Source organism: Carassius carassius, chromosome 31 (assembly GCF_963082965.1).
Source record: "Carassius carassius chromosome 31, fCarCar2.1, whole genome shotgun sequence".
Taxonomy (NCBI): Eukaryota; Metazoa; Chordata; class Actinopteri; order Cypriniformes; family Cyprinidae; genus Carassius; species Carassius carassius.
The window spans coordinates 12,681,317-12,693,792 of record NC_081785.1 but is presented as its reverse complement, the minus strand read 5'-3'; the positions used below and the strand labels follow the sequence as shown (position 1 = coordinate 12,693,792).

Below are 12,476 nucleotides of genomic sequence, written 5' to 3'. Positions count from 1 at the left end.
CTCTTATAAAATAGCCTACCTTTTGATGTTAATTCATGTTCATTATGTACTCTAGTAGTAAAGAGCAAGGTATGATAGGTTCACGTGCTCCTTGAACTGAGGCACTACTCGCGATCGCGCCTGCCGCTTTAGGTGCCGTTCACATGTCCCGTCTTTTGCGCGCTCAAGTTCGTTATTTCAAATATAGGCACGCGGTATGCGTGCGTGCTCATAATGGAAGCGACGCGCTCGTTTTTTTCCAGGCGCGCCCGCACCGCATCGAGTTAAAAACATCTCAACTTTTCAGAATCCCGCGAGCGCACCGCAGGTCATGTGACAAGAACCAACCAAGCCCGAAGGCTTTTGGAAGAAAATCAGAAAGCGGCGCGCCTAGCGTTTTCCACGCGTTTTTAGGCGCGATATGTGAACGGCCCCTTAAAGAGCACCAAAACTGTATTTATTGTTTGAATTTTGTTATGATTTTAGAATAATTTTAAAGCTGATACTTTGTAAATTAAAAAGTAACAAAGCACAAAGCTTTTTGCGATTAATGGACGGCAAGTGCACTTCAAATAATGAAGTTCATGCATTAACAGAACACAGCATGGACTAAGATCTTGTTAAGAAGAAGCCTTATGATTATAAACGAGAACTGTTAACGATATTGGCAATATCCACACAGATGACAGCTTTACCTGTTGTAGTTTGTTCAAGTTATGAACGAAATAAACGCCGTTTTTCTGCACTTTCTCTTCAAGTCTCCATCATTTCTCTCTCTCGCGCGTTTATCAGGTATGTGTCAGCGCTGCTGCGCGGCAGATGAGGACTGTTTAAAACTCTTTTAACCACTAAAACTTCGATGCGCATTCTCTCAATGCGCGAACATAACAAAAGATTGTGTATGCAAAACAATCAGGAAAAAGGCATTACATGCATTTTTTTAAGAAATAGCATGTAAACACATAGGCCTAGTCGCCAGTGGCGACCTCAGCAAAAACTTCACTCGCATTTTAATATTTATGGTCGCAAATGCGACCGTTTTAGTCGTAGTTTGGAGCCCTGTGATGCTATAGTAGTTTAACTTTTAGTTTAACTTTTAGTTTTAGCATAAATTTGTCACCACAATTTGGTCATCTACTGTATAATTACAAGAAAATATGATTACCGGTATATTCTTTAGACAACTGTTTCCCATCATTAAAAAAGAGCTAGAGTTAGCCTGTTCATTCTAGTCTATTGTTAATTCAACCACACCGCGGATTGCTTGAGTAATCAGAACAAATTAACTGCAGAGGACCAACAACTGAAAAAGCCTAATCATCAAATCTACTGTATCTGCAATTGCTTTAGAACTAGCCTTTGTGATTAACACATCAGGGGCATTTTCTCAGGAGATAATTGGAAGCAATTCCTCCTCCTCAAAAAAAAAACACTAAATGACAAAAAAATCTAACATGATATCAAATCATGTTTCACGCATCACATTTCTCTAAAGTAACACTGAAGTAAAGTAACAGTGACTACTGACTAAAGTGATAAATGCAAGCAGATAAAAGAAAATCATAGAATACCAAAGAGAATGTGACTAAACTAAACTAAACTAATTTCACTCTCTTCAAACAAAGAGCTAAATCTTCTGGCACATTTTGCATTGGCAGAAGAAACAAAACTAAAGAGAAAGGAATACCTAGTATACAGATTATCAGGAGTCCCCTCAGGTTTTGAAAGGCAACTGTCCTCTTTAGTAAAAGAGGAACCAAACAGTTAAGTGAGCATGCAAAAGAACCCTTGCCTACTCTGAATTTTTTTTTTCACAATTCCTAATCAAAGCTGAATATTATAATAGAAGAGGGAAGAAATATACACAAAGACTGCTCTTCAGAAGAGAAAGCCTGCACTGCAGTTGTGTTCAAAGTCTGAAAGATAAAACACGTTAAAAGATTCAAAGAAACAAAAACATTAAGTGAAAGGTTAGAAATAAAAAGTATTCATTCAAAGAAAAGAGATTAAGCAATAAAAGTTGTTTTTCTATTTTTTTTTTTTTTTTTTTGCCTTGTAAAGTAGTTTCCACTAAGTTACTTTTAAAAAAATATTTCAAAAAATTATATATATATATATATATATATATATATATATATATATATATATATATATATATATATATATGTATATATCAAATATTTTTTTTTAAATAAATATTTAGAAAATTAGAAAAACATAAATCTCACACACTTCTCAAGTTATCATCACCATAAAAAAATATGCGGAGTACAAGGTTTTTAAGAAAGTAAAACTTTTATTCATCAAGGATGTTTATTATGGCCCACAAATGGGTGGAACCTTGCTGGGTACTCTCCTGCTTGCAAACTAATGTGGTGCAGTTGTTATAGTTGGCTGGAAACCAGGAGCACCATCCAGTAAGGCACTTAACCTATGGTTGCTCCACAAGGACTGTCCCTGTAATAAGTGAACTGTAAGTCAATTTGGACAAAACCGTAGGTCACAAGCATCGATTAAAGAAATCAAATCAACTAACAGCCTTAGTTGGAGTAATCACAATGCATCACATTACATCCTCTTGTTATTTGTTTAACAAGTCTCTGTAACTGATAAATTCATTCAGTACTCCCAATAGCCCATCCATTCCAAAAGGTCAGGTCAACATAATGGCGATGTACTTCTTAAAGATTTTTTTAAATGAAGAAAAAAAAGGACATTGTGGAGCATACTGGGATGACGTGACTTTTCTAGGGTGTATTGATTTCCTCCCAACCGTGTTTCCTCATGTGCTAAAAGTATGTGGGCGGTCACAAGGCCTTGAGCTAAATAACAGTCCATGACACCTGGTCCATCCTATGGCTGTGACTGTGACTCTGAATCGGATTCAAGGGCACTCTCTGTTTTAATGTAATCTTGAAACGAGTTCACCGGCTGCTAAACCCTCACATAACCATCTTCAGGTTTCGACAGGCTCGTCTCACTCAAACTTTGCATTTCCTTTTGCTCATGATTGTTTTATTAGCTTTTCACTTATATTTGCTTTCGAACCTATATATATTTTCTAATTTTTATACTGAAAGGTAATATTGATGTTTTCCCTTCCTGCCAAATGGTTGTAAGTCATCTTATCTCCAGAACGGCTAGCATATGTTGCATATTGATTGTCTTTTGTCTGCCATGCTCTAACCGCTATTGACAAACACATCCAATCATACTTTCCTGAGCCGGCTGTCCATAAAGACACAGAATCGAATCCCAATCATGGGTCACAGATGCTATCTAAAAGATTTATCTGAATCGTGCTCTAACTCTCACTTCATTTCCTTTTCTGTCACTATCACTCATATCAGCCTCATCTTGGGCATCACAGTCACTCTCACTCAGACACCAAACCTGTTGAAAACTCATATTTATCTACGATTGTAATTTTACTTATACAAAGCCCATATTATTAGAAGGCAGAAGCTATGTATTTTTGGAAACACAAGCTGTTTCTGCTGTTACTAAAAGCACTAAAAATGCATCATGAAACAATGAGAACAAGAGGTGAACAAAGATGGACAGCAAGGTTTTTACTGAATAATGACTTAGTCATGTGACGTAAATCAGATTTAAACAGATTACAGAAAAAGCATACAGTAGCTCAGCTATTACATCCTGAAAAAAAGTATAATTATAGCTTAGATGGCATTTTAACAGAGAACTTAATTTAAAGAGGCAACTTCTAGCAGAGTACAACTTTTTCTAAATACCACAGAAAAGGTCACAGAGAGCCCGAAAGTGACATGTGCAAACATTCTTCTAAGTTCTGCCAATTATACATTCATCTTTGGATAAAAAGCAGCTTTTTCATAACAAAGCACTTTTGGAGATAAACTATAAAACCCAAAAGAGCCACATCAATCTAAGTTTAAAGAAAGCATTTAGAAGTTTGCGTGCATATGCAGCCTCTAAAGTACTAATCCACAGTTTCATGTTGCTGTTTGAAATGTGAAATACACAAGAAAAGTGCCAATAGGGAAAAGGGGAAAATTTTGCAGGCAATAACATTTCCAGATGTCATGTGTTCAGTCAAGGACCTTTAGAGCAGAGAGGGTTTTTGAGTAATAGAGCACCAGTGCTGAGATGCAGCCCTGCAAGTGACATTCACATAACTATTTCTCCATCAGACATGATGAGCGGATTGATGGAAGGACAGATGGTTGGATGGATGTAGACAGACGTGATGGAAGGACAGACGGATGGATGAAGATGGACGTGGATGGATGGATGGATGGGTGGGTGGGTGGATGGACATACAGACAGATTGGTAGATGGATGGATGGATAAACGAAGACAGATACATAAAAGTATGGATGGATGGAGACACAAGTAAATGGATGAATGGATAGTATAAGTACATGGACAGATGGACGGACGGATGGATGGACGGACCATGGGACAGAAAGGTAAGTGGATGGATGGATGGATGGAGACAGGTACATGGATGGATGGAGATAAACAGGAGCATGGATGGATGGAAAGATGGAAACAGATGGATGGATGGATGGATGGATGGATGAATGAATGAATGAATGAATGGAGACACTGGTGGAGTAGCACATTTTGGATTGCAGGTTAGTGTTTTTGGGCCTCTGGCCTCTCCAACTCTAGAATAAACTGCAAACAAAAGGCTTGTCAACGATTGAACTTGTACGAACATCTACCAACTGCCCGCATTTCCCACTCTAAAAGTAAGTGAAGTGAAAATATAAAATGTTCTTCCAACCATCCTCTGTGGCAGGATAAAAAGAAAAAAGAGGCTGATGTCTGATTTCTGATTTCTTTCCTACAGCCGGTGAGGTCCAAATAAAAGTTGCTTCCTCCGAACACATACTTAATAAAAAAGTCCACTTATTATATATCAAAAACATATCCATAACTCTGGTTAAAACGCTTCGTTTTGGGAATTATTCAGTAAAGGCTTCTCTTTGTGTAAACCCACTGTCTTGAAATGTACGTCTGTTATTTACATCAAATGACTTACCTTTAAATGATCCTCCTTTAAGACGCCATACAAGGCTTGACAAGTCTCCATTACTATCTCACTGATAGTACTACGGCCGATCCGGTACTGGAAGCTTAGAGATCTAAACGTCTCTCCTGTGGAAGGAAGCATGTATAAGGTTTATAATGTATCATGGCCTGGATTTACAGACACAGCAAGATTAAGCACAAATTAGGCATTAAATGAGATGGAGCATTTAAGTAGCTTTTATAAACTTTCCTTAAAAACATTATCTTTATCTTAAAAAATGTCACTGACATATTTTAAGATAAGTCAGTGCAAATTACTTTTAGTTTAAACAGCTCAAACTTGCATTTTAGTCTGGGACTACCGGACTAGATTAAATTTTGTCAGTGAAATCAGGGTCATATAATTTTTTTTAAATGTACTTTTTACCGGTAGCAAGGAATCGTAGGGTAATTGACAGCCTTATTCTTGCACTGATTGCTCTTCTCAGTTTTGTGTCCCTTCTTTGGATAAATGGTGTAACTTTGCCAAGCAAGTAGCTGAAATCCTCCACATCCATCCTAAGCAGATCGCGAAAACCCTTCCTGTCACTGTCCTTCAGTGTAAAAAACAAACAAACAAAAAAAGTCAGGCTTTTTTTTCAGGGTTTTAGCCCATAGCAATGTTTAACTTATAAAACCTTCACACATAATGCAAAATGTCAAAACAATAAAATATATATATATATATATATGCCATGGAAATGGTTGATAATGGTAACAATAATGGTTAACGTTACTTCTGAACATTAGAAGTATTTAATTAAACTGATGAACAAATAATTGTTTTAACAGTCTGTTTTTGAAATATCTTATCGTTGTGGCAAGCTAGCAACATTTATATTACTTTTACTACTGGCTAAAAGTACAAATATAGGCCTAACGTTATAAAAAAATATATATATTTTACCTCAAGTTCTCTTTGAAGGATTGACAGTCCATACTGTCCTCTTCGTGCAATCCAGGAACGTGTCCATTGTCGGTTTTTCTTTCTTTTTTTATCTTTTTCTGAACACAAGACAGCCAATACGAAAATCGCCGCTTCATCCATTGTTTGTTTATGTTCGTTTCCGGAAGTCAGGCGCTACTAGTTTCGCCTTCACGCGCGTCTTCAAAGACGGCACGTGATGACTGGTCTGGAAGAAACGTGTAGTCTGACATGGTTCTTGTCCACGACACGACAATATTTTGGGAGTCAAAATCGTGTAATCTGACACAGTGACTATCGCATAAGACGAAAAAATTGTGTAATCTGAACCAGGCATTAGGCATCAAATGGCCTTGCTGATATCAGCAAATCATGCTGCTCACCACACAGTCTGGCTATACATCTGCGACAGCATGAAAGGACCAGAGAGAGAGGGGTAGATATAAATAGTTTTAGAGGCAGATCTCAGACCATCGGTGTGTTCTGAAACGATGCTAAATGTTGAGGAATATAAGTAGCTGGGTTATGGAGGGCCCTTAATGGTGCCTTTGTTTATGACCCACAGAAAGTAATAAAGTCACTCTCTGTGTCCAAGAGAGAAGATACCTGCTCTGCTGCCCAGTAAGCCAATTTTATACATTTAATTTTATATATCATACTGGGCTAAATGTAATAGTATTAAGTTAAATATTGTTTGATAGCCTGATGTTAACAACAAAATATATGAGAAGTATTTTCTCTTTAATAAGCCCATTTTTCATCGTTAATTATGTGTGATTATACGCATTTTATAATTTGCATTTAACACTGTTTTCCTCTCATCCTATCAGAACAAACCTGTTACCAAATTTTGGTTCGCAACCCAACCAGTTGACAACCACTCCACTTGATGTAACAAACAAGGCTCTTGAAATAACGTTGGAAATACGCTTGTAAATTTACACTCTCCTCTTTGAGATCTACAGAACTTAACACTCTTTTGACTGTATAGCCTACCAGAATGCACAAATTAAAAATTAAAAGCATCAAAGTAAATACACCCTTGCTGTGTCAGTCACTAATTTACACAGTGAACAGACATAGAAAAATGAAGGAGAATACAGAATGACATGAAAAAATATTCCAGTCTGCCTGCCTCTGTGCAATCGGGTGCAATCACTAACAGTAATGGAAGGCATTGTGTAATCGGTAAAACAGAGCTCAAAGATGAACTGCTCGTGAGTTTGACAGGAAACCAGATGTAGAAAATGTGTGTGCACGTGGAAGTTCACACGCCACAGTCTGAATGACACGCATTGTTGTACAACAAACTTAGCAAAGCATTCCTCTGCCCTGCATTTCTAAGCAGACGGAGAAGTATGGGAGATATTAAGTGTCTCCAGTGATGATCTTGACTTGAGAGAGAAGATGTGATTATTGGATGAATCAGCCTCTGACTCTTCTACCTCTTATAAGATGAGCAACACACCTCTAAATGTTTAATGCAGCCAGTAGGATATGTGGGCTGCTGTGTCAATATGCTGTAGATTAGCAGCTTTGAAAGCAGGACCGATGTATGATGATAATCGCCATCCAATTTTAACAGATTTATAATCAAGAATTCACAGTACAATTGGATGGTTTGCAAAAAAATTCTGTCATCATTTAGGGACCATTCACACAAAATGTGTTTTTGGGATTAAAAATACGTGAGACCCATGGCAGTGGATTGAAACAAAAAAACTAAAAAAGTTCTTTAAAACTTGTAAAACTTTTAATTTCAGCACCATGTTTTTATAATTGTCAAAAACATCCATTTAACACATTTACATGGAAATACAATAGTTCTGTGTGAACGGACTCATGTTCCACATCCAAACCCTTCCAAAAAATTCTGTCACCATTTAGTCCCTCAGAATAGGGCATGAGTCCTTTGAACTACTTTTACAATTTTTCATGTGCTTTTTTTGTGCTTTGCCGAACCTAGCAAGCCACCGTCACTATCCACCTTTATTGTATCAACTTTATTTTTAAATGCAGAGTAAGCTATTTCCTGTGAATGTGCGAAGACTTCTGATTAATTAGCTGTTAGGTAAACAACTAGAGGAATAACAAAGTCAGTCAATGTTAAAACTATTTGCACTACAAATTAGGGCTGGGTCGTATGACGGTATATATATATATATATATATATATATATATATATATATAATATGAAGCTATATCATTACAGCAGAATAAAGTGTTAGAGATTCCTATATTGTATATTCCCTGGTAAGCAAATATATCCGCATAACATACTGCTTAAACGTTATATTCTCCTTTGAGAGATAAGGAAACATGCATGAATGAGAGCGTTATAAAGAGTGAAGGTCGAGTTATCAAGTGTAATAAGCAGTGAAAAAGAATTCATTGCGGGGCTTGCACTGACTGACACACCTCTGTAAGACAGCATGCGATCACGAATTTGGGACATGGATGATGTTTAATAAAGTTAAGGGCAATAAGCAGTGAAAAAAAAACTTAATCCGCTGCTCGCACTGACTGACACACAGCCGAAGCGCGCACACTGAAAGCCCCTCTCAGACAGCATATGATCATGAAAACAGATCTCTTTCCTGTTTTATTGTGCTTGATTTTTCAAATACGCACACTGTTATGTCATAATGCCCATTGTGTGGAGTACTGAAGTAAACACTGTCAGTTATATGTTAAATAAAGGTAAACAGTTGGGTGAAAACCAAATGTGTTTCAGTATATTGGATTGGTCTTAAAGGGACAGCAGCCTTATTTACCTGCTGCTGTCTGTGATTATTAATGTCAATCATGTTTGATTGATACAGTGAAGACTATGCAGCGTTTTATTTATACTCTTTATTCAATTTCTGTAATATTTCTTACTACATGTTTTAAAAAAACCTAGCTGAATAAAAGTTTCTATTTATGTGTTGTGTTGTAACTTACTTCTTTTCCCTAATTTTAATAACAAAAATAAAATAAAAATAGCTATATCGAGGTATATATATTGTTATCGTGAAATAAAATTTCTCATACAGTGAAATAAGATTTTGGTCCTATTGCCCACCCCTACTACAAATTAGTCTGTTTATAATTATGATAATAAATAAAAATAATATGATAATAATATGATACCAAATACCAGTTTGCCACATTAAGCAGCATAACTGACTGCTACATACAGGTAAAGCAAGGCTTCTTCACTGAGGAAAGAAATTACAATTTTGTCCTTATGACAACTTTGTTTCCCTAGAGGTTAAGTGTGAAGAAAACAGCTTGCTCCAAAATATATTTGCACCTTCTGAGCAGGACAATGAGCAAACAAACAGCTGTTTAGCTCCAGGAAAGACTTATAATTTAAATTTAAGAGTAAGCTGGTTGTCATACTGATGTGAGTTGATGTGCTATCAACAACACTCAGCATCTCCTGTGAGAGACTGCAGTCTAGATCACAACCTTAATTAGCACATGGGGGGAATTTAGGTCAGTTTAAGCACAGGAGCCAGGGTTTAGCCATGAGTTAAGGAGAATAATTAATTAGTAACATGCAGATATAAACAGGCTCATTAGTGACTGTGGGCTAAAGGACATTTGTGTGTCTGTGCATGTGTTAATAGTTGTGAACATTAAGACACAAAATGAACACAAGCCATGTTGTGAAACAGCTAATTTCAGCTGTGAATGTAACAAATGCAACTCTTGTAAGACAAAAGAAAAAACAAAACCTGAATGCACATTATCTGTCATCCTGTTTTGCTAAATCCATGCTTATGTCCTTACGTTTGAAAATGCTCCTCTCAACTATTTTACAGATTTAGTCTAGAATAAGAAAATACTATCTTTCAATGAGGAGATAAGAGCTGCCACTTTAAACCGATGGGCTTTTATACTTGTTATGGGAATCTAATACATCTTCATCTCTGGCCAACTCGTAGACGCTATCAAGAGACGGGACCATTTTAGGCAATTATACCGCAGCCTGCACTGATGGGGGTGATGTCGTGCAGGCACGATGAGAATGATGGGTAACTGTCAGCTGTGTGGTGAAAAATGGGATCCACATTGTATTAAAATAAATGTCTAAAGCAAGCAGAAACTACATTTTGATGTGAGTTTGTTTTGTATAGTATATGTGCAAAAAGATAAGTAGAAAAAGAAAAAAAGACAGATGGAAGAACTTACAGTACTAAATTCAGGACAATGCTGCAAATCTGTTCAAGCTAGAATGTTACTCTTTGTTTTTCCAACTCAGAATAATGACTATACAAAAATATCAGTGCATGGGAATAATGCATCATGATGCATCCAATGTCTCAATCAGTTCATGCACTAATGACCTGTGTTAATAAATGTAATCTCATTTGAATAGTGTTTTTAAAACAGTAAGACATGAAACCAGTTACAATTAAAACATTAAAACAGTCACTATTCCAATTAACACAGGTATTGCATTAATATAAGAAGAACGTTAATACAGAGCACAAGGCCATTACACAACAAAATCGTTCAGTTTGCTTGCATATCTCATATTTTTTCATTCATTTTCAAAGGATGCACCATCCGGAAGTCACATTTGTCAGCTGCATACGTCATTAAGGCTGCCTCTTTTCAGATAGTTCACTTTCAGTTGCATACCCCCATTGACTTGTGTTTTTTTTTTTTTTTTCTCCATTCTATGGACATCGGACGGGTCCAGGCAACTGAAGGTGAGCAAACGATAGACTAGACCAGCTCATAACAAGGAAAATGAATGATTCATTAACACAAGACATTCACCACCTACTGGCATAGTAATGACGGTACCCGACTTAAAAGAATCGAGTCCTTAAAATAAATCGAAATCCCCAATTCAATCCCCAGTAACTAATGACTCCTTTGATGCAGATTGAAAAAATAAAGTTTGACAGCAATACTTAATGCTTGCTGGAAATACTTCTGTTGTGTATTCATTTGTGTTAGTTATCACAAGTGTACCGTATATTTTTAGTGTTCGTTTAAAAAAATAAAATAAAATCAACACGCACTCACCACTGAATTCTTCATGGTGGATTTCACGGTAAACCCTTCGGTTTTCAGTTCTCCTTTAGCCAAGGGATGAAATGTTCGCATTTTCGTACACATTGCTAACTAAACACAGTTTAAGCTCTAAAGAGCAATACAAATTAAAATACTAGAACTGTACGGAGAACACCTGCTTACTCAATGGCGTCGCATTAGTGCTTGTCTGTTTAGGTTGCCACGGACTCACTTGAGGACGCGCTGCGGTTGCTATGGAGGGTAAAACGAAACCCGGATGTTCATCGTGCTATGGAAACAGCTCGCTCTCTGTAGTCGTTTATCAAAAATCATTAAAAATGAAAGCGAGATTGGTAATTATAGAGTAGCAAAAATGATAATCAATACTGTAAACTAAAGCATTATTTTCCAGTGATATATGTGAGTGCACGAGGCATAGATTTTTTCAGCACATCTATCTTTTCAGTATAATTAGATTGTGTTTTTCCAGTAAATTTTTAAGGGATTTTTTGTTTGGTTCACATTTGTAATTTAAAAAGTAAACGTGAGAAAAGTAAAACAGGAAATAACATCTTACGTGTCTGTCCTGAATATAATTTAAATAAAATTAAAAAAAAAATTATACCGAAACAAAATAAACAGCTTTTTGTACACGACAGTTTGGTTTTTATATACCCAAAGGGGTGGGGAGGGGGGTATTGCAGAAATGCCAGTGTAGCCTACATTGCATTGCATTTTTTTTTTTTTTTTTTTTTTTACATTTGAAGTTAGATTTTTAAAACAGGAATATATTTGATATTAAATTAAGTACATATTAAAATTAATCATTTATTTTTTTATTATTAAAATTTTTTTATTTTTAAAAGTAATACTATAATAAATCAATATAAATATTAATTGAATTGATTTTTGTTCATCTTTTGGCCCACTTAAAAGGTTCCTGACGCCTCTCAGTGGATCTCAGCCCCTCAGTTGAGAGCTGATAGGGCAGTGCTTGGAGGGAATCCAGTCCCACCTCTATTTCGTATTTCAAGAGCACTAATTGTATTTCCTCCTCCTAAGAACTCGTGTTAAACTTGTAAATCATTAGTTTAGATTTATATATATATATATATATATATATATATATATATATATATATATATATATATATATATATATATATATATATATATATATATATATTTTTTTTTTTTTTTTTTTTTTTTTTTTTTTTTTTGGATGTTCACACATAGTGTTCAAATTGGGATCTGTAATATTTTCTAATGTTTTAAAATAATTATCTTCTGCTCAGCAAGGTTGTATTTATTTGCAAGCCTGATTCAAGAATTTGTCTCAAAAATGGCCACAAAATATTATTTGTTAATTTTAAGTTAAATTGTGCTTTTGGTAGACTATAATGTCTGCTAGAATGTAAAAAAAAAAATCTGTGTTAATTACGTATTTGTAAATTGTTGTTTTGTATTACTTTACAATGTTAAAAAATAGTAATAATTTATTCCAT

The 12,476-nt window shown here is 35.7% G+C and overlaps 1 protein-coding gene across 2 annotated transcripts in view; it reads right to left on the bottom strand.

Moving 5' to 3' along the window:
- LOC132112077 (parkin coregulated gene protein-like) overlaps window positions 1–11,209 on the bottom strand; it is a 105,289-nt gene extending 94,080 nt beyond the window's left edge. For both annotated transcript variants that reach the window (XM_059519668.1, XM_059519669.1), the window contains exon 1: window positions 10,985–11,209. In XM_059519668.1, coding sequence (XP_059375651.1) covers window positions 10,985–11,077 — 93 coding nt within the window. In that variant the 5' untranslated portion in view covers window positions 11,078–11,209. The remainder of the gene's footprint in view (window positions 1–10,984) is intronic.
- Between the last annotated feature and the right edge of the window lie 1,267 nt (window positions 11,210–12,476).